We start from the raw sequence: 24,959 nt of genomic DNA, 5'->3' as shown, positions 1-24,959 counted from the left end.
AATCTCAAAGTTTGTTTTGTAAACAAGCCTTACAAATATTTTTTACATTGCTTATTAATATTAAAGTAATATTATATTCGCTATAAGACAACCAATTCATTTATAAAATCGTGTATGTATTGTAATTTTTGCAAATAATGTAACTCGTATAAATTTGTTTTCATTCTCATGTAAAAATATGTGTAGATACGGTACCGTATTTTTATTTTTTTTCCTTAAATAATATAATGTATAAATAATTACATATCAACAGTACCTTGAAAGAAATTCTACGTAAATTTTCTAATAATTTCTTCATAATTACTAAATTATGATGTCATAGGTACTTTGCTAATGAGTACCTTATAATTTAATAATTAAACATTAAAATTAAATCAGCTTCACGCTGTATCCCGTACACAACAGGGTGGGCAGAGGTAACATACTCTTAAGATACTCTGTTCCCCAATTTCCGCCAAATCCTGGAGGCATTGCATGTTGAGTGACTAAAACCAACGCCGCGCTTTTGCCTCGATACTAGAGCGAAGAAACAGAAATATAAATTTAAGTAAATATTTTGTTTCCACGAGTGGGAATCGAACCCAAAACCGTCGCGTTAAAATCACACAGTGCCCCTGCGCCACGACGGCCACACTATTTTCATAATGTTATGATCAATTGTTAAATTATCTCATATAGTACGATTATCAAGCAAGATTTAAAATTATAGCAGTCCTAAAAAGTAAATAAAGCTTTTTGTCTAATTGAGATAATTATTCCAAACAATAGCGCGGCTATAATACAATAGTAACGCTGAACGCATGGCGTTGGTGTGAGAGTGCGCTGTGAGCAGTGCGCAGGGCGGGCGGGCGGAGGGCGGGCGGCCGCGTCGCCGCCAGTGCTGCTCGCGCAGGACCGGAGGGGTGTTCACTCGGCCGCGCGCCACGGCGCGACATGCCCAGCTGATGTTTATTTATACCGCGAGCTCGGCGGAGGGCGCGCGCGGGAGGCCCTCCCCTCCGCGGCACCACGGTTTCGCGTGATGCAGCCGAGCGAGCTAGCCGACACCGCGCACGCCGCTAGCGGAAGCCCCCCGCAGCGTGGCCCCAACGGTGGCCGATTCGACTTTGACGATGGTGGTACTTATTGCGGAGGGTGGGAGGACGGCAAGGCCCACGGCCACGGAGTGTGCACCGGCCCCAAGGGACAAGGGGCGTACGCCGGCTCCTGGCACTTCGGTTTCGAAGTATCCGGCGTCTACACCTGGCCCAGGTGAGATAGTGTCTCCGCCCGGGCCTCGCACATGCCCGAGATCCGCGTCCGAAGCCGCTCCAAAAATAGTCTGCTATTAATAATTGAGTTCGGTGTTTCGCTAGAAAACGCGTGTAACGGCGGTGAAAGTGCCGAATGGTCGAACCACGAAGAAAAGTCATATCGATCTGTAGCTACTGATAACGATAAGTGATAACAGTAGGTATCGCGATGCTGCGGCCTCGATGTCAATTGACCCGTTGTCATGTCTATAGACGCATCTATTAACGATCTCACAACGCATGGTGAAGCAAAGCGCACTTTATGAATAGTAATTGAGGGTAATGTGATGCAGCTGCTTGGTGCCCCCCCCCAGTCACGGGAACAGACATGTGATTACAAATTGATATCTTCATCTCATTTCTAAAACTTATTTACTTATATTATCACCCGTTTTACTTTTCCGTATAGGAATATTAAAGAATATTGTATAAAGTAAACGCATAGTGATTCATACATCATACTTACAAAGGTAATATTTTGTACGCTTTATAATTGAAATTAGTGGTGAATTTAATTTTCTTATGGCCTAATTATGAACTTTCATCACATTAAATCGTTTAATGTGATCTTATTTTGCGTGATCGGGCACCTTAATGACACTAAACTACATCAATAGCTCCCGTAATGACTAAATGAAATTATTTTTATCTTTTTAATGGCTATCGATATTTACCTACGCTAGAGTTATACAGACATCACAGTGTGAGTACGTGGCTCTGGCAGAATGCGTTACTGTGCCAGACCTTCCTATAAATCTCGACGGACGCCTGCTCCCATCTAACCCACTTTCAGCGGGTCGTTGCTCCATCAAAATAGGGAGCTCCCGACATTGTGATTTTACATAAACCGGTGTACCTACTGTTTTAGTGTAAATATTAAAACAGTAGGTAGGCTAGGTTCTAGATTATGATTACGGATGTCATACTCGGAGAAAAACATTTCGAATTGTTTATAAATATTCATTTTATTTAGGTTTATTTTATTTAATGTTCTTACGAAATTTAGTATTTATATAGAAAAATTATTACAATTGAAAACTCTACATAGCTTTTAGTCAATATAAAAAAGAATACTTCCTTTAACATCGCCTTTTTTAAGAAATGAGACAAGTAATGGATGTTGAAATTTAATAGACTGAAAATATAAATTAAAAACCGGTCAAGGGCGAGCCGGACACGCCATCTGAGGGTTCCATACCAATCTCAGGATTGTAAGTCAACGTTAAGTACTTCATGTAATAGTAGGGGCGGCGAAGAGGGGACTTTGTGGAGTCATTCGAGCGCATCAGATTAAGATACTGGGGATTCCTTGTACTCGGTTACGTACTTCCACCAAATATGAGCTTCCTATGTATGGCCGCGCGTCTAGGATAAAGGATCAGATTAGTAAAAAAAAATTGATCATCGGACATTCTCGAGCGCGTCAGATTAAGATAGGGTAAGTTAGTTACATGCTAAATCGTGTATATTCCACTAATCTGACAATTTGAGAGTGACGCAAAGGAGGGAGAGGGCTCCAAAGTTGTAAAAAAAAAACGTTACCTGGACATTCTCGAGCGCGGCTAATTTTTTTTTTATTTTGAAGGGAATCATTCAAGGATTACGAAAAACATATAATCTGACAAATTCCACAAACCGAAGTAATAGAAATTGATTGATAAAGTTTAATAATATACCTAAGAATTGCATATATTCCTCTCACCGTATTTCTATTCCTATCGCACTCTTTTTTTATTTATTGGTCCCTAACTCATCAATGAAGATGATAAATTAAAAAAAATACTTGAAAAAAAAAATTTTTTTTGTACTTTTTTTTTATAAATACGAGTATTCTATTTCAAACATACATTCTTTTAGTTACATTCTATTTCTTGAGCTTTTCTATTGATTGCTTTCAATGAATAAAAAAATTGAGGCCAGTCGTGGCGCAATGGCACAAAGTGTGACAGTAAAACAGACTGGTTGTGGGTTTAATCTCCATTCCAGGAGATGAAATATTTATTGAAATTTATATTTCCATTTCTTCGCTCTGGTGTCGAGGCAAAACAGTGACGTTAAGTGCTGCTACTCAACACTCAATGCCTTCAAAATTTGGCAGAAAGTGGGGAACAGAGTGTCTTAACCTTAGGTTCCCTCTGCCTACCCTGCTGTGTGCGGGATACAACGTAAAGCTGACTTGTTTCTTGTATTGGTTTAAAAAAATATTAATAATTGTCAGATTAAGCAAGTCCCTTCAGATAATCGTCTGATTTTGAGATATCACGTCTAGGGCATGAAGATGAACCATATATATCTTAATCTGACGCGCTCGAGTATTTCAAGATGACGATTTTTTTTTGCATTTTCAAACAACGATTACGAGCTTGCGTCACATCCAAATCGTCAGATTATTACATAAGAGCTTTTTTTTAGGTTCACTTAACACCCCCTTAGAAAATCTGACGCGCTCGATAATATTTTTTTTTTTGCCATTTTTAACTCTTACGTACGACCACCTCCACCACGGAAACTGTCAGATTAACATATTTTCATGCTTAAGAAGACGTAGGCAGTTGATGATATCAATATCTGACGCGCTCGAGTATGTCCATGGAACAGTTTTTTTTTACATTTTTGAAAATCGATAACCCCTCAACCCACCGGTGAAACGAAATTTTTTATATGACATTTTTTTCTTCTTATCATCTAAGCTTCGCAACCCAATAGGTCTCCATGACGCTCGAGTGACTCCACAGTTTGCTGCTTCGCCTCCCTAACTATAAATGTTGACAAACATAAATTTGCAGACTTATACACTCCATTTCTACGAAATTAATTACAATTATTATTTTTTATGGAAAATTATAAGTTTGCAATAATTTATTTTTATGAAAAATGTATAAATTTTCACCTTTCCCATTTTTTTCCTTTACTTGTATTGTAAATTCTCAGTTTGTGCTAAATCTTATAACAATAGGTCCACGGCAAGTACCTACCCAGTAGGTTTTGATAACATCTTTACAGACGAACAACAAAGTGAACAAAAACGACGGACAAAAAATTTATAGGATATAAGGCTTCCGTTTTATTCCTTTCGAAGTACGGAACCCTAAAAAACTAAAAACGAATTTCAGAAGTAAGTATATTCCTACAGTATATATGTACAAATTTACAAAAAAGGAAAAAAATAGATGTGAAAATATATGTTTTAATTCTTATAATATTTAAGTAGGTACTATTCAAATCCGTTATATTTAGAGTCTTCGGTGATAATATGGGATTTTTTTTAAATAATTTTATTAGTTTTTGTTCAGTGTTTTTGTGTAGTCCATAAAATAATGAAAATATTATTTTCTAGTTTTTAGGTTATGTTTATGGTTTCTGGTTCCATTTACCACCAGTTGTGTGTATGATCATATGATGTACTTATGCAATAATTTATTTTATTAATGCCACATAATTTAAATTAAAAAAAAAATTTTATAAAAAATTTAAAATTTTAAAAAATAAAAAATTTTATAAATTAAATAAAAAATTTTTAAAACGTTTATTCTTTAGTACTTTAAAGACAGCCACCGCATAAACTAGTTTTCCTTCTAGTTCTTTCGATTCTTGTTCTTTCTTTTATATTCTTATTCTCTCATATCGTAGTTATAATTTCTTTATTTTACCAATTTGCTTTGAAACGTTAGTGTTAGCTCGTTCTCCGACTCCATTTGTCATTATCATTTGTAGGTAGGTATTTATAATGAAATTATATTTGCAATATTTCTAGGTTTAAAAAAAATAATCTTTTTAGCCGTTTTTTTCTCGGCATAAGCTTGCAAGATAAAGCAGGGTACCATTTGAAACCCCTTTGTAAAATATGAAACGTAACCTGGAAGAGTGGAAGTATCGATTTATGATAGCTAGTTTAATTAAGTTTTAGAACTATATTTTCTATATAAATTATTAATCCATGAAGCTGATTTATTTATTGATTTTTAGATAAAATAAAACCAGTCAAGTGTGAGTCGGACTCACGCACCGTTGGTTTCGATCCAAATGATTTCAATCGGGAAATGAAGCTTATAAAACTTCACAAATTTAAATTTGTAAATGCACTCATTTTATATGACTGGATAACGCAGTGGATTTCATACATTATGTGGGAAAAATTAAACCTGAAACAAATGTTCCTTTTTATCTTTGCGTTGACTCGAAGTTTTCTTTTTTGCTCTGAGGAACTGAATAGTTGATATTCATTTCAAGTGATCTCATAAGGATTTTTTTTTTGAGATAGCGAACACTAAACAAAAATAGAATTTATATTGAGCACTTTTCGAATCTAATAAAAATATTTAAAATCTAATTTTTAACATTTTTTCTGTCGCTAGTTTATAAATATTAAAAACAACAAAAAAATCATGAAGCTACAAATTAATTCAACAAATATATATAGTTAGTGAAATTAAAACAAAACAAAAAACAGTCAAGTGCGGGTTGGACTGCCTACCGAGGGTTCCGTACCAATTTCAGAATTATAGAAGAACGGGAAGCACATATCATAAATGTTGAGAAATTTAAATTTAGGAACGAATACTTTCATTTTGTATGAAGTGAACTACAATTAGAAGTTTGTAATAGGTTTTATGTGTAATATAAATATAATTTTCTATTTCACTTGTCACGTTCACGTGTCAAATTGTATATGACATATTATTTTATATTATAATTAAAAGCTTAAATAGAATGCAAACTTTACAACGCGTTCCTATATAGAAGACAGGTTAAAATATACAGGATGGAATTGTCAGCACCACTTTAAATGAAACCACAGTTTTAACTACTCTATAAAAGCCTAATATAATTCGGAAAAAAAATAATTCCCAAAAATGAAAAAGTTATTTTTTCAAACAAAATAAATAATAAAATTATCGTTTTAAAATAAAACACCATTTGTAAAGTATAACATAGGCACGCACACACTTACCTGTCAAATCGGAAAAGTCGCATACGTATGTGTGCGTCACACGAAATACAGGTATGGATAAAAATCGTGAAATGAAAAAAAAAAATCCTACGTCCAAACTGTTGAGGTACCTTGTTTAATTTCTTACGGTACGTGTGGGTTTGAAATATATTACCCTATATGAAATTTAAATAAAAGAAGCGCTGCCTCTTCCACCTGTATAAATGATGTTAAATTAAAACCCAACCTACTTTAGCTGGGTCATAAGTTATAATTGGAATTAAAAATGGTATTTAAACATGTAAATATTATATTTAAATAGGTACGTAGTATACTCAGATCTACAGTCCCTTGATTTCCTGAAAAATTCTGTCAAATTATGTCGCAAAAACGCGTATTTCGACACTGTAAAGGGAATCAAAATTAATAGGGTAGGTAATTCCCGTTGACCTGGAATTATGACATTTGATAGCTAGCATCTTCAGTTAGTAGTAGTTCAGGAAAAATCTGAAATTATACATTAAATCCTAAAAAATAATAGCCTTAAAAGGGGAGCAAAATTTGGAAGTAAAGCCTATGATAGTTCAAGCCAGACAAAAGGGCTTTGACTAAGCTAAGCTTGAATTTCAGAAAAAGCTCAAGACGTCCGTCCGTCCGTGTTAGTACGCAACCCTTGGTGAGCGAGCCTGACTCGCTTGTCCCGCTCGCTTGTTCGTGTCCAAAAAGTTACCCATAATTTTACTATGTGGGTATAATTAATGTTTAAAACTTTAAACCATAAACTAAACTAAAATTATTAAAAGTATAATAACGTTGCCGGTATATTTGAAAAACATTTAAAAACTATTTAATCACAAACATGTGGCAAATGGAAAATTTATAACGTAAACTGATGTTTTTGTTCTCAGTAATGTCGGACTTGAGCCTACACCATTGTCATTTGCGTGACAGGCAAGGTGCGTCAGCCGCGTGGGCGGTGGCGGCCTGTAGCCAACTTGTAGGTCATGTAGTTCAGATACTGAATTTGCGGCTTTGCTTACATTTTAAATTATACTTTTTACAGAAGAAATGCGTTTCTAATAAATATTATCATTGCTCTATGAGATAATTGGCTGGCAAACTATATACCAAGTTCCACTGTTAGTTGCTATCACATCTAAACATTTTTGGCTAATGAAATAGAATGAATTGATTTAAAATTAAGATTAATATTTTCATATTATACGTAGAAGGTAGACACGTAACAGAACGGCTGTTTTCTCCGCATTTCTAAAATAAGGACAAGTAGGTTACAACAAGGTACAGTACAGAAGCACTCTACGTCAAGCGCATCTCACTTGTTTTACCCGTGTGCTATTTTTATACCACAATGTATAACTAACAGATTTTTTTAAATATTTTTTATAGTTGGATTATAAGTTACAAGGATGTAGCTTTATTTTAGTATATAATACCGATACATGAATGAGACGCACCTACAACGAAATTTCGAATTGCGTGTCCAAGGTCGCCATTCTCTAGGGCTCAGAATGTAACAGTTCAACTTGCAATATTCAGTTACGGTGCCACAGAAAACTCGTATGTAACTGCTACGTTATAAATAGCGTTCAGACTCGACTTGGTACGCCCGTACTCGTGTGTAGAACAGACCAATCCATTATCTTACCGCAACTAATAAAAACTGAAAGGAATTTCAGTGTTATTCACTAGGGTACGTGTGTTGATGTTTGAGTTCTTGGCTTGTTAGCTAGGAATAATATGTGCGTGTGCAGCTTGTAAGAGGTAATTTCATGTTTAGGTATAAGTATATGACACGATTCAATCGAAACAAATTGAGCCTCGGAATATCTATCTACTGTATTTCGACGTAATAAATATTCATTACATCAAGGTTGAAATAATAATGTTTTGTTTGTAGTTAAATTCGTAAAAAATATATATACTTACTTTCAATATTAGGGTAGGCTACGGCGCGTTTAGGTATTTTTATAGTCACACATTTTAATGTAGACACTGTAGACATTATACTTCTATTCGGTTGTTCGTCTTTTTGTATAACAATTTATTTTATTTGTAGTAAAATCAAATCACACATGTAAATTTCCTTTCTTCAAAATGGCAACGAAAGTTAACCTTCTTTAAAAGACTTGACAATATATATAATTGAATTGAATTCTTGATATATGGCGAACAACATATATAATCATCATCGAATCAGAGAGCTATTTTAATACTAGCCTAGCGCCACATCTCTCTGTTTCTTTTTCTCATTTTAAAATATAAGTCTATTTTAAAATACAAAAACAAATTGTTAACTAACCGTTTCTTATAACTACAGATTATAAATATGCTAAATAAGCTACGATAGCACCAAGTTAGGAAATAATGATGGTTCATTTAGTTATTTTTTTTATTAAAAATAATTATGAATATTAAATTAAATATTATTATAATTTTAAATTAATTTCGTCGTAACTCCATTGAAAATGTATATCTAGTTATTTTTTTTTAAAAGACTGGTCGATTCGCAAAGGAAACCTTCTAAAGTCAATAACAATTAACAAAATGTTGAAAGCTAATTTGTGAAACTTTTGTAAGGTTAAGTTATAAATTTCTTGGGCCAATCCAAATACATACATATTTATCTACATCCTAAGAAAATAAATACTACTTACAATAAATTTACTAGTAAGTAAATTACCTATATAGTTTTTCATTATTTGATTTATGTACCTACGTACATAATATTATTTTGTTTTATTTTCGTGATGACTTCCTAATTTTTCCGCATAGCACAATGGATTATCAAGATTTATTGAGGGGTTTCGTGGCTAATCTACATATCTTTGAACAAGCCATTACCGGATAAGTGCTTTTAGTGTAACCATATGTTTTATATGACACTATCTACACATAAATAAAAAAAATGGTTCTAAATCTATCTGCTTAAATGCTCTTAATAAATTATGAAAAGTATTACAAGAATTACTTAAGCCACGAGCCATGAATCACAATATACTAAACTAATTGGTAAAGATATTTTAATTAGGTACATATAAATGTAATATTTAAGTACCTATCTATCTGTAAAGAAATATGAAAAACATATTAAAAAACTCATTAAAAAACTTTGCATATATTTAGCAAAAATACTTTTTAATTCAATATCTCAAGAATTACATATATTTATGATGTAGTAGTAAATTTAGATAAATAAAAAGATTTGAATAAAATATTTTAAAACAGTAATTCAAAATATATATTACCTACCTTTCTATATATTCATACATTCTTTGAAAAATAGTTATAACAATTCGTTCTGTCTGCTTACTCCGTGGTCAAGTTCGAGTCGGTCATGCCCACCATGGGTTCCGTACCAATTTTATGATTGTAGGTCAACGGAAACATCAACTTACAGTTTGTTAACTTTATTTGCCGTCTAATCAAAATCTAGGGGATACCTCCCGTAGACGGACAATTATATATCAAACTAATATTTGTAGTTCTTTTCATATAAAAAGAGGGCCCATGCCCACAAACTTAAGTTTGTCAACTTTTACAAGTTGTACTTGCTGTTGACCTACAAATTTAAAACGGTACGAAAACCTCGGTGCGCGATTCCGACTCGCACTTAACCGGTTTTTTTATATTATAATCGTTATATCGTCAACAATCTTTTAAATCTGACAAATAAGAATGTTTTAATATACAATGTTTAACAGTAAAATCACGCCTGGCAAATTTCACCCTGTGTTAAAAAAACAAGTCTAAAAAACCTGTTTCATCTAAAATTAATTGAAATTTTTCAAGTCCCGGATACAATTTAGTCGGGATCGCTTCCACAGCTTTTAAATAATTACTATCTTATAAATAATTACTATGTTTTCACTAATTTATACAGGGTGGAAGAGGCAGCGCTTCTTTTACTGAAACTGCATATAGGGTAAAATATTTCAAACTCAATATTAAAAAAAATAATCAAGGTACCTCAACGGTTTGGACGTAGGATTTTTTTTTCATTTCACGATTTTTATCCATACCTGTATTTCGTGTCACGCACACATACGTATGCGACGTTGCCGCTTTGACAGGTAAGTGTGTGCGTGCCTATGTTATACTTTACAAATGGCGTTTTATTTTAAAACGATAATTTTATTATTTGTTTTGTTTGAAAAAAAAACTTTTTCATTTTTGAGAATTATTTTTTTTCCGAATTATATTAGGCTTTTATAGAGTAGTTAAAACTGTGGTTTTATGTAAAGTGGCGCTGACAATTCCACCCTGTATACTACTGACAAGTGAGAATATTAACTTACCTACTTGTGAAGAATATAAAATCAACACTACTAAAATATGTATTGTATCTATGTATACGTTATCGTCTCTTCAGTAGCATGTTCGAATTCTGTAGACATGTTGGTCTTCTTCTTCCTCCTGACATTAATCCCGGCTATTGCCAGGGTCTGCCCTGCTACTCAACCTACTCCACTTTGCACGGTCTTTTGCGTCCTCGGTGGTTAGACCATTGGCTCTCATGTCCTGCATCACGACATCCAGCCAGCGCTTCCTTGGGCGTCCAGGAGGCCGGCGCGTAACGTGGCCAAACCATCTCAGACGACGCTCTTGGAGCTTATCCGCTACGTCACGGACCCCAAGACTACCTCGAATGAATGTGTTGCGTATGCAGTCAGACCGCGTTACGCCGCACATCCACCTCAGCATCTTCATTTCCGTGACGTGAAGCTCCTGAGTGTGCCGAAATAGTGCCGGCCAACATTCGCTGCCGTATGAAAGAACCGGTCGGATGATGCTCTTGTATATCAGCCCCTTGAGCTTGGGCGGTATTCTGCGGTCGCAGACCACACCAGTGACCTCCCGCCATTTGGCCCAGGCAGCGCTTATCCGTAGACATGTTGACATCTGATATAATTCTTACAAATAGATTTTGTGATTAATTTAATTAGGTATTCACTCGTCAGATGTACATATGTTAAGTTTGAAGAATTTTGTAATCAGGAATAATAATTTAATTACTTCTCAGTCATTGATACTTATAATAGTTTTAGCAAACTCGTGTAAAAGAGGTGAAAAAGACTATAAAAGCAACGGAATTGTTTCAACCGGGGGCAGTTACTCGTGTGAAGTATTGTTATTGGGTGATAAATATCACTAATTGCAATTACGTAGAAACTCTTTCCGAATAATTTTGGAACAAATAGACGATTACTTAGAAATAAGATATGACCGTTTATATCATAAAAATCGCATATTTCGTCACTATAAAAGAAATCAAAATTAATAGGGTACTTGTGGTTAACCTAGAATTATGAAATTTGGCAGCTAACATCTACAGGTAGTACTAGTTCAGGAAAAAAATTAAAACTATACCTTTGTGGTCAAATCATAAAAAATAATAGCGTTAAATAGAAAAAAATCGCGTATTTCGACACTATAAAGGGAATCAAAATTAATAGGATACTAATTAAATTTTTTAATGCACTTAGCATATGCCCGCTAAATTAAGTTTGTCAACTATGAATTGTACTTCCCGTGGACCTACAATTCTGAAATGGGTACGGAAGCCTCGGTGAGCGAGTCCATCTCGCACTTAACCGGTTTTCTATTGATAGTAGGTAATGTTATTGGTTTTTATAATACTCGAAAATTTAAATTAAAATTCAAATATTTTTATTCAAAATAAGAAGTTACTTCATGATCTTTTAATAGGTTTCTTAAAGAGCAACAGAGCAACCTTTTACAGTTCATTCAGCAAACAACCTAATGTAGAGTTTTAGAAACATATTTCTTACTAAAAAATTTAACATGAAGTAATTTCCTCGAAGTGGAAAATAGTTTACAATAATTAAATGAAAATAGCTTATTTTCCGTATGATTCGTACTGACCGACATTACGGATAATGAAACGTGATAGAGCATGGTCTACCTCTACGAACTGTGGCCGCCCTGTAGTAAGCTCTACAGCTCTACAGCCTACTTCATGGTTAAGTATATTTGATTAAAGTTATCAATCTTTGCCCGGGAATGCTCAAAAATTAATCTTCATGATAAGCATTGCGTTGCAAATCTATAGCATGGGCGAACGAAGAGTTCGAAACGAGCTTGTTACATGAATTTCAGCCCGCGGCGTAACGTATTATGCTCCCTGTGAATGGTATATTACTCTTCGTAATGTCCCGATTTTCTCGGGACGTCTGGCAACGCTGGTGCTGAACGCCGAGTCACATTAAAGACGATAGTTTGACAAACATAAGGAACCCTTACCTAACACAACTCTACACTGTAATACAAGTTTTACAGGTAAAAGAGATGTATCTATACATGAAAACGAGGTCTTAATAGTAGAAGTACCGAAATATCAAATCGAATAGCAACAATCAATGTAAAGTTTGATTAATAAAACGTGCCTAAATGTTTACTTTGTGTGAATATTGAAGATCTATTGTCCGTGAAATAGTAGTATAAAAATTATAAATTATTCTCTAACTAAAATCTAAAGTATAATTTCACTGGTTCCAGTGGCAGTTCGTTTGAGGGACAATGGCAGAACGGCAAAAGACACGGGTTGGGCGTGGAGACGCGCGACCGTTGGCTGTACCGAGGAGAGTGGACGCAGGGCTACAAGGGGCGCTACGGCGTCCGACAGAGCAGCACAAGCAATGCAAAATACGAGGGCACATGGGCCAATGGCCTCCAAGATGGATACGGATCAGAAACATACGCCGATGGCGGTAAGTAAGACTCATTGCCAAATTTTTTGAATACCTACAAAAATATTTTAGTCTACATGACCATGAAGTTCGTATTTCAGATATTGTATTAATCAGAACAATTAAACATTATTAGAATCTTTTACAGCCAGTCTGCTTCAATATTTAAGGGCACGCGATATGTTTATACTATACTGTATATATATACGTAGGTATATAGGTAAAACGTAACTCTCCCTTTTTTTTTTACTTATAGGAGATTTATAAAGATAAATAAAAAACATACCTTGGACATATAAATTGTGTCTTCTTCATTTTATTATAAAAAAAATATTAATAATGATATTTCATTATAATTTAGAATGTATGGCTTCCACGCTATACACATGAATATTTCCAAACATAACTTAAATCTGTCTTCGCCGCTTCGTCGACCTAATAATAACCTACATGAATATCACCTAATGACCTACATTATGATTGCGTGAACTAAAAAGAAACCCCCTACTTTGCGCAATGTTTGTGCTTGGAAAATAAATACGTGGCCGCACTGGTGTGTGAGGTACTTATATATATATATATATATATATATATATATATATATATATATATATATATATATATATATATATATATGTTTTTACACCCGTATTATGTTGTGCGTATATAGCTTATTATTTATATCTTTATTATTTATCTGTTATGCATTGCAAATATTCAAATAATTAAACTCAACTAAAAGTCACGAAGGAAATGAATCTATTATTTAAAAGGTATAGCGACGTAGACAAAACATAAATATAAGCGAATTATTAACATAATTATAATAAGTACATGGCTTACATTTATTTTATGAATATATAAAGTAAAACAATTAGAGTAATTTAAATATTATTCCACCTTGAAGCAATACCAAAACTCAGTAATGCGTAATACAGCTCGTGCCGTACATTACCATGAAACAACGTCATGCGATTCTTGACGCCTGTTCGTTGAGTCACGATTGTATAAAGATTTGTCATTCATAAAATAACAAATATGATACAGAATTTTAGTAAAAGTTTGCCATGCCCCAGTCCATCCTTCCGGTTAGATTTAGTAGAAACATCCAATTTTATTACGGCGTTAAATCCGGTTTATTAAATTTATGTTCTTTATTTATATATAAAGGTATAATTATTAAATTCTAGATAGATTTAATATTTTATATCCATTTTCTCGCTCTGGTAAGAAGGCAAAGCGCGACGTTGAGTTCGCCGGCGGAAAGTGAGATACATCGTGTAGCTAATAATAATATAAAAATCTCTGTAAGTGACCGTTTTACATTTGATTTTTTTATGGGATTAATAAGTAAACGGTTAGTATGAAGTGGCCCTGCAGCACGCGCCGCTATCCGCGGCCCTCGCTGGTTAAATATAGCGCAGGCACGCCTGCCGCGCGCGCCGCCTCACCACACAATAATGACGACGCCTTATTTCATGCTATTAGGAAAAGCTAAATGTCTCAAAATTCATTAGTGTTAGTCACCTAATCAAAGACTCATACTTTCCGAAATCAATTACACTGACTCTTCCTAGTAATCAGATTCAGTGATGCGTCATCACGAGAAAGTTCTTTTAAATTAATGGTTTAAACAAAATAATTTTTGTACAGGAACATACCAAGGACAATGGATGCGAGGACTCAGACATGGGTACGGAGTGCGGACGTCGGCACCCTTCGGCTTGGCGTCACACTACCGCGGGGGTGCACGCGACCACCGCGGCTCCCTCTCCTCACTGGCGGAGGCGACGGGCACGCCGGATCCCTCTGATCGACGGACTACTCGCATGGACGACGCTCGAGGAGGCTTCGTTCTTAAGGAAAGTTCTGACGAACCTTCCGGCAGACGAGGCTCTCTCGTCGAAAAAACTAAAAAGGGACTATTTGCTGTAAGTTTCATATGTAGTTACTTTATATACATATTACGTCAGTACCCGATGTCACAGGCATAAAAATGTTATTGTGATGTTAATTTAACATCAGCTTGTTCTCACAACCGGTTAACCGGCGAGTCGGACTTGCCTACCGAGGCCTCCGTACCAATTTCAAGATGGTCAACGGGAAGTACAAACTTATAATTTTTTTTATAAAAGTTTACAAACTTAAATTTGTGGGCATATACACTGATTTAATTTGAAATGAACTCCAAGGGTTTTATTACGCGGCGAATATAAATAGAGTAAAATCGATGCGTAAAAGCTCGAATTTGTTAATGCGATTTTATAAGTTGTAAATTATGTTGACCTATAATCATGAAATTGGTACTGAAGCCTTAGTGGGCAAGTCCGATTCGCACTTAACTGATTTTTTTTAACTAACCATTAAAAAAATATTGAAAGTTATGAAATCAGTAGATTCTCTCAATTCTACTCAATTTTTCAACTTTGAAGAACCCATACGAATGATTTTAACAAAAAAAAATGTTTTAGAAATCTCAATATCATATGATATAATATTATAAAGATGTTAGATAAAGACATCCCTCATATATAGACTTTTATTGTTTTAGTTTTATTTATCCGTATATTTTTTTTAATATAAAAATTGTAAAGCGATTTACAAAATTCATTTACATAACAAGCCAACTTACTAAGTTTTAACTGTGTAGTCCTAAAAGTCTCTGAACAACATGATTGTAAAGTTACGACGGACAGACAGACAGAAAACAAATCTATAATAGTTCCATTTAAAGGAGCCCTAAAACAAATTTACGTTCATTAAATCTCCCTGCACCCTTGCACCCTGCGCCGTGGTGGCGCAGGGTGGAAGGGTGTGACTGTATCGCGACGGTTGTGGGTTCGATGCCCACTCGAGGAAGTGAAATATTTATTTACGTTTATATTTCCATTTCTCCGCTCTGGTGTTGAGGCAAAAGCGCGGCGTTGAGTTTTGCCACTTAACACGCAAAGCCTCCAGAATTCAGCAAAAACTGGGGAACGGAGTGTCTTAACATTGAGTTCCCTCTGCCTACCCTGCTGTGCGCGGGATACAGCGTGAAGCTGATTTTTTTTTTAATCTCTATAAAATTAGAGCTGCTAAATCATCATTCTTAGACGAATATCGCGTAAACGCATCCTTTTGTTATTCGATCGTCCTTTTTGAAAACCCTCTACTATCATTAATGTATGCGCTAACAAACACTTAAAGTATTAACTGCAAACCACTTTACAAGTCAAATCGGAATGTAAACAGTCCGCATTACCCGCAATCGGACATGATAGTAAAGAGTCTGTGTTATACCGTGAGGTATCTCTAGGTCATCGCAGTAAAGTATTCTTAAAGTAGTAGTAGTATTCTTAGTAAAATATTCTTTATTGCACATCAAATAATTAATTACAAATGTGTTTATAATGATACAAAAAACATTACAATAGGCGGCCTTATTGCTAAGCCAGCAATCTCTCCCAGGCAACCTTTGGATAGAGGAGAGCATTAATTAAATTAGGAGGTGTACTAAATAAATCTGAGTACTAAATAAAATATATAAATGGGCAAATATATACACATATACATACATACATTTATGCATACACATACATACATACATAAATACTCGCAAATTTAAAAAAAGGTGAAACATTTACAACGCTGTAACTTTAGAAATTCTGGCCTGAAATAATTGTATTATTTAAATAATTGTGACTCACTGTGACTTCTTAGCAAACAATTTATCAATCACTACAGTTTATTGCTCTATTCTTAATTTACTAAATGGTCAGTAAATTATTTAGGATAAATATTATGAATAAAATTTTAATTTTATTAGCTAAATAATGATACTTAGAAGTTTTTTTCATCGGCCTTTTATAAGTATGTATAGGTACTAAATAAGCTTATAGAAGAAAAGTCTGTGGCAGCAAGAATTTCAGAAATTCAGTTAGTGGTTACTTTTGCAACTATTAAGTAAATAATATGCATAAAATAGTGCCTAAGTTTCGTAAAAGTATAAAGGTCATTTTTTTATATTTCTTAATTAAATTTGTTTTTTTTTTCTTTTGTATTATATATGCGCAGAGAAACTATAAGGTTTATAAAATAACTAAGGTCTTGCTGCCGCAGGCTCTTTGGACGTTGGTAAAACTGCTTAATTCTATATTGATATGACATATACAGTTGATTATAAACCCACTAAAACTGTACATTTTTACATTAAGATTTAAATAAATCAAAAATGTTTGTTTATTTAAATCTTCTAATCGTGCCCCTAAACAATATGTTACCATGACATATTGTTTATGGGTAGCGTAGAATATTTAAGCAATATGTTGATGTAATTAAAGTAAACCGCTGACTTGTGAAAAATTAAAATAAATGTTCGATAATTTATTTAGTATCAATATTGACGCATGAAATACTTTATATGAAACAAACGCTAAATGTTATGGAAAACTTGCCACAATACAACAGTGAGAACTGCCTTTAAATCAGTTATGCCATTTCTGAGATTAGCATGAACAAACGGACTGATAAACAGACTAAAATTTAAAAATATTTTTTTTAGGTTCTATTACATTAATAAATGCCCCCAATAATAGATTTTTTTCATATATCATTGATGTACAGACAGCGATGAGATACAGTTTTATTATATGTATAGATTAGTATAAAGCAATCTTTAAACTTTACACTTTCTTTCACTTATATATTAGACAGTAAAAAGCTACAAACAATTGCAGAGAATACGAAAGCAACGCAGCACGGGAGAGCTGGACAAGCGCGGCACTGGGTCGGTGCGGTCAGGCGGCTCAGGCGGATCCGCTTCATCGTGGGTGTCATCGGTCGAGAGCACACATTCTGCTACCACCAGAGTCTCCTTACATACAAACTCGAATAACAGCTTCATTGTAGAGGTAACAAATACATATTATATTTTCTTTTACGATTATATAATGTATGGGGAAGGGATTATATAATGTATGGGGATGGGGAAGGAATTTTTGCACTTCTAGTGGAATCAAGAATAACGTGTATCAAAAAACATTGTCGTAAATAGGTACTAAAAGACTTTGGCAATTTAATTTTTTCATGAAAATAATATGTAAATAAAATTATATTTTATACACATTTTTGTACAAAATTGTGTTTTTTTATATATGTTTTTCTAAATATCACATTTATTAGTGCTCGTACAAGACAAAGCGCGGCGTTGAATTCCGCCACTCAATATGTAATTCGGCGGAAAGTGGAGAACGGAATGTTTAACACTAGTGTTTCCTCTGACTAAATGTAAGAAGTTCTGTTTTGATAAATTTAATTGTACCAACTATTTAATTATTGTTACCAAACGTTGATGTAGTCTCATTTTTAAAACTTACGAGTAAGTATGTGTTTTACCGAGATATGTAAAATATAAATTTTACTAAAACAATTAATTATAATAATGATTAATTGTTTTACATGAGATATCTGTATACAAAAATATTTTATTTCAGTTTTCACTTACGTAATATCCATATAAAGTATTGAACTAAGATTTACTGATTTTCTACTTAATGATTTCTATAATTGTAACGTTCTCCACACATTACCTTACTTATGGTTATTGTTTTCTTTTTTTTATATATTTATGAAAAAAAAAATGAGAAAGATGAGATACATAATTGTACCTAACACATTTTTATTTTTGGATATTTATTTGATATTTTGAAGTAGCGCCGTTATACTGAATATGTTTTTTTTCCAGAATGAACATTTAGATGCAAGTGTAACGGAAACTTATATGGGCGAATGGAAAAACGATAAACGTACTGGATTCGGTGTGAGTGAACGTAGTGATGGACTCCGTTATGAGGGCGAGTGGTTTGCGAATAGGAAGTACGGATATGGTGTGACGACGTTCCGAGACGGCACAAGAGAGGAAGGCAAATACAAGAACAACGTGCTCATCACCAGCCAAAAGCGCAAACATATGTTTCTAATGCGCTCGGCTAAATTCCGGGAACGTGTTGATTCAGCAGTGAATGCAGCACAACGTGCGTCTAAAATAGCATTACAAAAGGCCGATATAGCTATTTCTAGGTCAGTGTAACATTTAATTAATTAAGAGTAAGTTTAAGCTTATTGTTATTAATTAATAAATTTTAGGGAAAATATAAATTATAAAGTAGAAAAAAAATTATAAGCCTGTTAAAAATATATAAAATATGAAAAATAAGTGTGTATATATCTTGCAATATAAATTATATGCTAATAATGCTTGCACTTTACTATATCCAAATATAAAAATGAAGATACTTAATTTGTGGATCTTTAAAATCGTTATGAACCATTAAATTTTATTCTGTTAATATATTGACCTTTATTTTTATTTTCGAAATAATATTCATAATTATAAAATGTAAATGTAGCTATTAATGTTGATTTTTAACAGGACTGCTACAGCCAGAGGGAAAGCCGAGCAAGCTGATGAAGCAGCAGACCAAGCTAAAGAAGACTGTGATATAGCACAAACCACTGCCAAGCAGTTTGCACCCGATTTTAAGCACCCTGGCTTTGACCGAATAGGATTAAGAGAGAAATATAGGCAAAAGGTTTATGAACAACAAGTAAATCCTATACCTCCTACACAAGAGACCGAAAAGATAATGGACAGTAAGAGCATTCCAAATCATATCCCTCCGATGCATTCACATATTCCTCAAATGAATAAAGTACCAAACGCTGTGTCATCAAGGAGACCTTCTACTCAATATCACAACACAGGCCAATCAATGGATCAGAGATATCCTAATAATCCTAGTTACATTACGGATGACAGAAATGTGAACCCTCCTTACGAACAATTTTATAAGACTAATCAGGACAGTTGGACTGGTCCTGGTAGTCTACAAAGTCAAACGCAAAACCAAAAACTTTACTCAAATAATCCACCAAGCGGACATATGCCAGAAAACCAACCACCACTTTCACCTTATCTAACACAACAACAAGCCCTTGACAGCAATCAACAATATGCAAACCAAAACCGTCGGTTTTCATCATCCATACGACCTTCCTCAACTCAACGCCCATCTCAGGATTGGAATGCACCTCCAGGAATTTCCAGACGACAAAGTATTTTAGCGCAACCTATGAATGATCCACAAGGCGAAACATACATCGATAGTAGTATGGCGGCTTATAGAAGAAATGAGCTACGTACAGGTACTGTACATTCGGAAGGCGCCCTAGACAGACAAGCTCAAAATGTGGATACTCAAGGTTATCAACAAAGTATGAGCTCTCAAGTAAATAGGCAACCAATAGACCCACAAATGCATAGACAAGGAGCTGAACAACAAATGTATCGACAAACTTCAGTAAATCAACCAGGTTATCGCCAAACACCGGATAAACAATTATATCGCCAACAAGCCATGGATCAACATTCGTATCAACCACCTGCTGCGACAGACCAAGATATTATGAATGGAGATCGTGATTTAAGACAACAGGGGCCGCGCCCATCTATTGACTATTTCGACCATTACAAACGACCCCCAAGTAGAGATTCTAGTGTAGATAGATACGGCAGACGATCGAGACAGCCATCTGTAGAGGCTGTTCCTCCGAGTGGTGGATCTAGAGCTGGATCCGTTGCTCCCCAACCAATAACTACGTCACGTCCACCTTCTCGAGCGGCAACTCCAGCCGGTAATGGTCACTTGGCTTCTGGCCGAGGTTCTATTTCTCGTGCATCCTCGAGAGAACATCAGCCTTTTGAAGATTCACTTCTGCGAAAAAGAAATCTTGGGCAAGAAATTTCACCGTCGCCATACCAACCTAAAAGAACAGAAAGTTTATTTGTAGCACAAAATTCAACACCACCACCTCCAGCACCAACGGGAGGAGGTGGCGGCGGACGAAAAGTGAGTATTCACTAGTTATTAATTTATTATTACTTTGTAAAGGAAATTTAAAATAATAAAAATCCATTTTTTTACTAATTTATTAATTGCGTGTGACAACTTATGCCTCAGCTGTATAATAATAACAAAAGTTTCATTCAAACTCATTCATTATAATTAGCTCATTGCATTTTAAACAAGCACTTAATAAAAAATTAGGACTTGCTTCTTATTTCTCTTTTCTACTTTTCTCTACATCATGCAAAACATTAATAGAAGTTACAATTTATTTACGAAATTTTTAACATCTAAACATGTTAATTTTTTATAGATATATTTCGGTAAGTTCATCATGGAGATACTAATTAATTTTATTTAACAGACTTCTGTAAGAAAAGAAAAAGAAAAAGGTTTTCTATCAATTAGACTGTATTTTTTTTAATATACGATTTTTCTTTATTTTAGTTAGTACGAATTAACCTTTCATGACACATTATATATTTTGGCTCAATTACGTAAATAAACATTTAAAATCTTTTAAAACTCGGTAATCTAAAAAGATTTAGGTATATTGGTATAGATGTCGTTAAAATATTACAGACTCAACTAATAGAGCTCGTTTTATGGGGAAATCAAATTAAAATAGAACATTAATTCACATAAAATTCACTTAGTACCGACACGTGCAAGATATATCTTTGTTTAATTATCAGCAATTGTCTGCCATCTAAATATTTCTAGTTAGTAGAGATATAAAATTTTATCATAGCAAATCACTAATGTCCTAAATCCTACCTAAGGCGTTTTGTAATCTTTATAATTACTCAAATTGGCACTACAATCAAAGAGATTGTTAATGCTAGTGTCATTACGGTGTACCATTCGATGCTGTATTTTACGATACAAACATAGTTAGTACATCTATTTCAGTAATATATAAAAAGTGTATGTAGGTATATGTTGGTGGTCTGTATAGTATACGAACAGATCGGTGGGCGCGCGTTTACGTTTCGCTATGTAGGCGGTGGGCGGCTGAGCTCGGCTCGACAGCCCGATCTATTTCTAATTTGAGACAGTCATTCGCCGCCGCTTTCCGTGCATCACCTATTCGCTAAATATATAAATAGATATTATCAATTCATTTTTTTTTTTATCAAATCTACCAATGCAGTTTGAGTATTTTGCAATTTCAGTTAATTATTAATTTCCAATTATTAAGAAGTGATACATTTTAGTAGTAGAGTGAGTTTTGTGTAAATAATAAAATAATTGTACGATATAATACAACTAATTTGATTGTTCTATTACAAAATGTGGTATCAAGTTGATGAGGATGAAGACGAGGATCTTATGTGTTCGCCAGCTATTTTGGCTCGCCGCGCATCAGAGAGTTGGATTAATGTACCTCCAGTAGAGGTGACACGTAAAACATGATATATCCTATCTATATTTCTTTATATATTTTATATTTTTAAAATTCTCTAATGTATGATATCTCTCAAAATATTTAATTATTCAAATAAGATATTAATTTAATTTTTAAATATTACACTATTGTTTATTTAATTAATATAATGAAATAATAATAGGTCTAATAACTTTTTATACAATTTTTATTTCTTTTAATTTCCTAGAAATACGTTTCTTCCATTAACGATAATTCGTCATTCAAAACGTTTTAAAAGTCATTTTTTCTGGTAGACTGACATATTTAAAATTTTTACAATTTAACACAGAAAGTTATTGACTTCTTAATTTCTCATTGTTATTGACTTATTGGACGGACTGACAGACTTAATAAATATGTTTTAACTTATAGAAAATAAAGTAAGCAATATAGAAGTCTGTACCTATCTAGAATATATGATTTTACTCAGATATAGATATTTTTACTGTCTAAAATTTAAAATACTAATGTATTTTTTATTTCCACGAGTGGCTTGGTTCTGTGTTCTCACAAACCGGCGATGAAGTCGTGATAAACGAAGCATTCAGATATATTATGGTAACAGTCGTAGGCATAGATTTCAAACCGAGAATTGATTTTACTTACACTTTCAATTCTTCGTCAACATAAATAAATCAATGGTACCTAATATGCTCTATACTATTAATTTGGCACACGTTACATTCGGATGTTTGCACTTAAAAAGAGTATTATATAGGAGTAGGCGCATACTATATGTACCTATAACAAATTTTTATACAATAGTGGTAGGTACCCGTCGTCCAGTCAATATTGAAATTTAAACATAATTTCCAGATGTTAAGCACTCCACAAACGCTGCAACGTAAGAAGTCGCTGCCCGACGTCGCAGGGATGCCCCGACTGCCCGACGGCGGGGGCATGTCCCGCGAGGAGGTGTCCGCGCTCGGGTCCGCGCGCCGCGAGGAGGTGCGCCGCATGCACGAGGAGTCCGAGAAGCTGAGAGCCAATCCCCTCTTGTATTTAGTCAGTCCACAAGTCAAGGTACAATTTTCACATATCCTTGAATTAATATAGATACCGATACATAGATATTAAGATATGTACCTATCTTTTATAGAGACGTTCAGGGTCTGTGTTAGAATAATTTGAAAACTGTAATTATTATCATTAAAATTATTTCACCGCGCTGGCAGGACAAGCTGCGGCGTTGAATTCTTCTCGGATTCGAGCATAAAGCTGAGAACGGAGTGGCTTGACAGCAAATATCTGGTTACACTATACGGTAAAATATCACTATTAAGCAAATAATAAAATATGTTTCCTTTCAGGACTGGTTCTCGCGACAGCAGCTGGTGATCCTAGTACTGTTTATAAATATCTCGTTAGGGATCATGTTCTTCAAGCTGCTCACGTAGCGTCGGCCGGCGGCGCTCGCGCGCCTCTTCTCTCGGTGTAACGACACTCGTGTATATAATGTTTGTAAAAAAATATAAGCACCAGGAAAACGATGCTTGATGCTAATTCAGAGAATATATTATAATTACATCGAACAGCACCCAACCACAATGTACCATCCAAAACATTTACTTTTTCGATAAGGACCTCGATTTGCTAGTGTATTCTTCTATAAATAAAGTTGTGAAAGTGTGAAATACAAGACAAATTATGAAATAAAGTGCATAAACGCCCCACATGTCCAGTTAATATAATTTCTAAAGATGTGAGAGTGAGATTTTTGTGACCACTAGACGAAACTTCGAATGTAAGGAGCACGATTATCTTATGAACCTGCATATTGTAGGTTTGCTCTCTGTAATGTTAAACGCTTGCCTTATTAAATAACTTCATTTAAGTAAATAAATGTAACAACGGAACATAACAATTAGTGGCGACCGTACAAAGTTCCAGGAACATAATGAGACATTTATTAATAGCGATCAAGCTAAGATATTTACACTACGTAGCAATTCCACATCATTGAAATAAATGATATAGATTAAACTATCGACACTTTGGTTATTATAATTTTAGGACCTTTACGGAATTTAAAAGTTGTTATCGTTCAAATATAATTTGCTTGTTTCGACATATATTTTATATTTTCATATTTTATAAAAGATTTTGAAGCGTTTTAATAAAAATTCCCTTAAAAGGTGAAATTTTAAATTTTCTTGCTCTTAATAATAAGAGAATATTTTAAAGTAACGTTTAGTGAGAGTTGAAACATTAGTGTACATAATTTACCTACATATAATAATTATTCTATCATCAAAAATTATAAATGAATTTGTACTGTTTGGTGGGCTATTAAAGGATAAAACATTTGTTATTATTTTCTTAAATATTAAACATAGAGTACAATGAAGTAGGTACTTCTACGAAAATTAATATTCAATTTTATATAATTATAATTTTATGTTGTAACTATGGCGTCAATTTCTAGTATTTGAGAGTTTTGTATAAGAAAAATTTAATTGTTCTTATTTATTATATGAGATTATTAATTAAAGGGTGCATGCGAGATTGTTGGCACGCTGTACAATTACGGAAGTTGTGGGAAAACGCGCAAATCCATATATTAAAAATAAGACAATTTTCGCAATTTCTTCGTTATGTAAAAACTTTAAGTTATATTTAAGAGTTTTAATTACTTGTATCAATTTTATCTACGTTTCAGAAATAAAATATTTTAACAAAACTATTCAGATTTTA

The 24,959-nt window shown here is 34.0% G+C and overlaps 1 protein-coding gene across 2 annotated transcripts; it reads left to right on the top strand.

The window, feature by feature from the left end:
* The first annotated feature begins 845 nt into the window (after positions 1-845).
* Positions 846-24,948, top strand: jp (junctophilin). 2 transcript variants are annotated; one of them, XM_085207782.1, is made up of 8 exons: positions 846-1,251; positions 12,760-12,971; positions 14,604-14,881; positions 17,669-17,842; positions 18,676-19,010; positions 19,363-20,839; positions 23,082-23,288; positions 23,576-24,948. In XM_085207782.1, the coding sequence occupies exons 1-8, from the start codon at positions 1,022-1,024 to the stop codon at positions 23,660-23,662; spliced, it is 3,000 nt and encodes a 999-aa protein (XP_085063908.1). In that variant the 5' UTR covers positions 846-1,021; the 3' UTR covers positions 23,663-24,948. The 2 variants fall into 2 exon arrangements, with proteins under 2 accessions (XP_085063908.1, XP_085063914.1); XM_085207788.1 differs by lacking the exons at positions 846-1,251; positions 12,760-12,971; positions 14,604-14,881; ... (1 more) ...; positions 18,676-19,010; positions 19,363-20,839 and adding an exon at positions 22,017-22,234.
* Positions 24,949-24,959: the final 11 nt, after the last annotated feature.

The sequence above is a fragment of the Heliconius melpomene genome, chromosome 1, assembly GCF_056956725.1.
Source record: "Heliconius melpomene rosina isolate 202511_hmr_F chromosome 1, ASM5695672v1, whole genome shotgun sequence".
Lineage (NCBI taxonomy): Eukaryota > Metazoa > Arthropoda > Insecta > Lepidoptera > Nymphalidae > Heliconius > Heliconius melpomene.
Note: the sequence above shows the minus strand (reverse complement) of the source record. Positions and strands in the feature narration are given on the sequence as shown.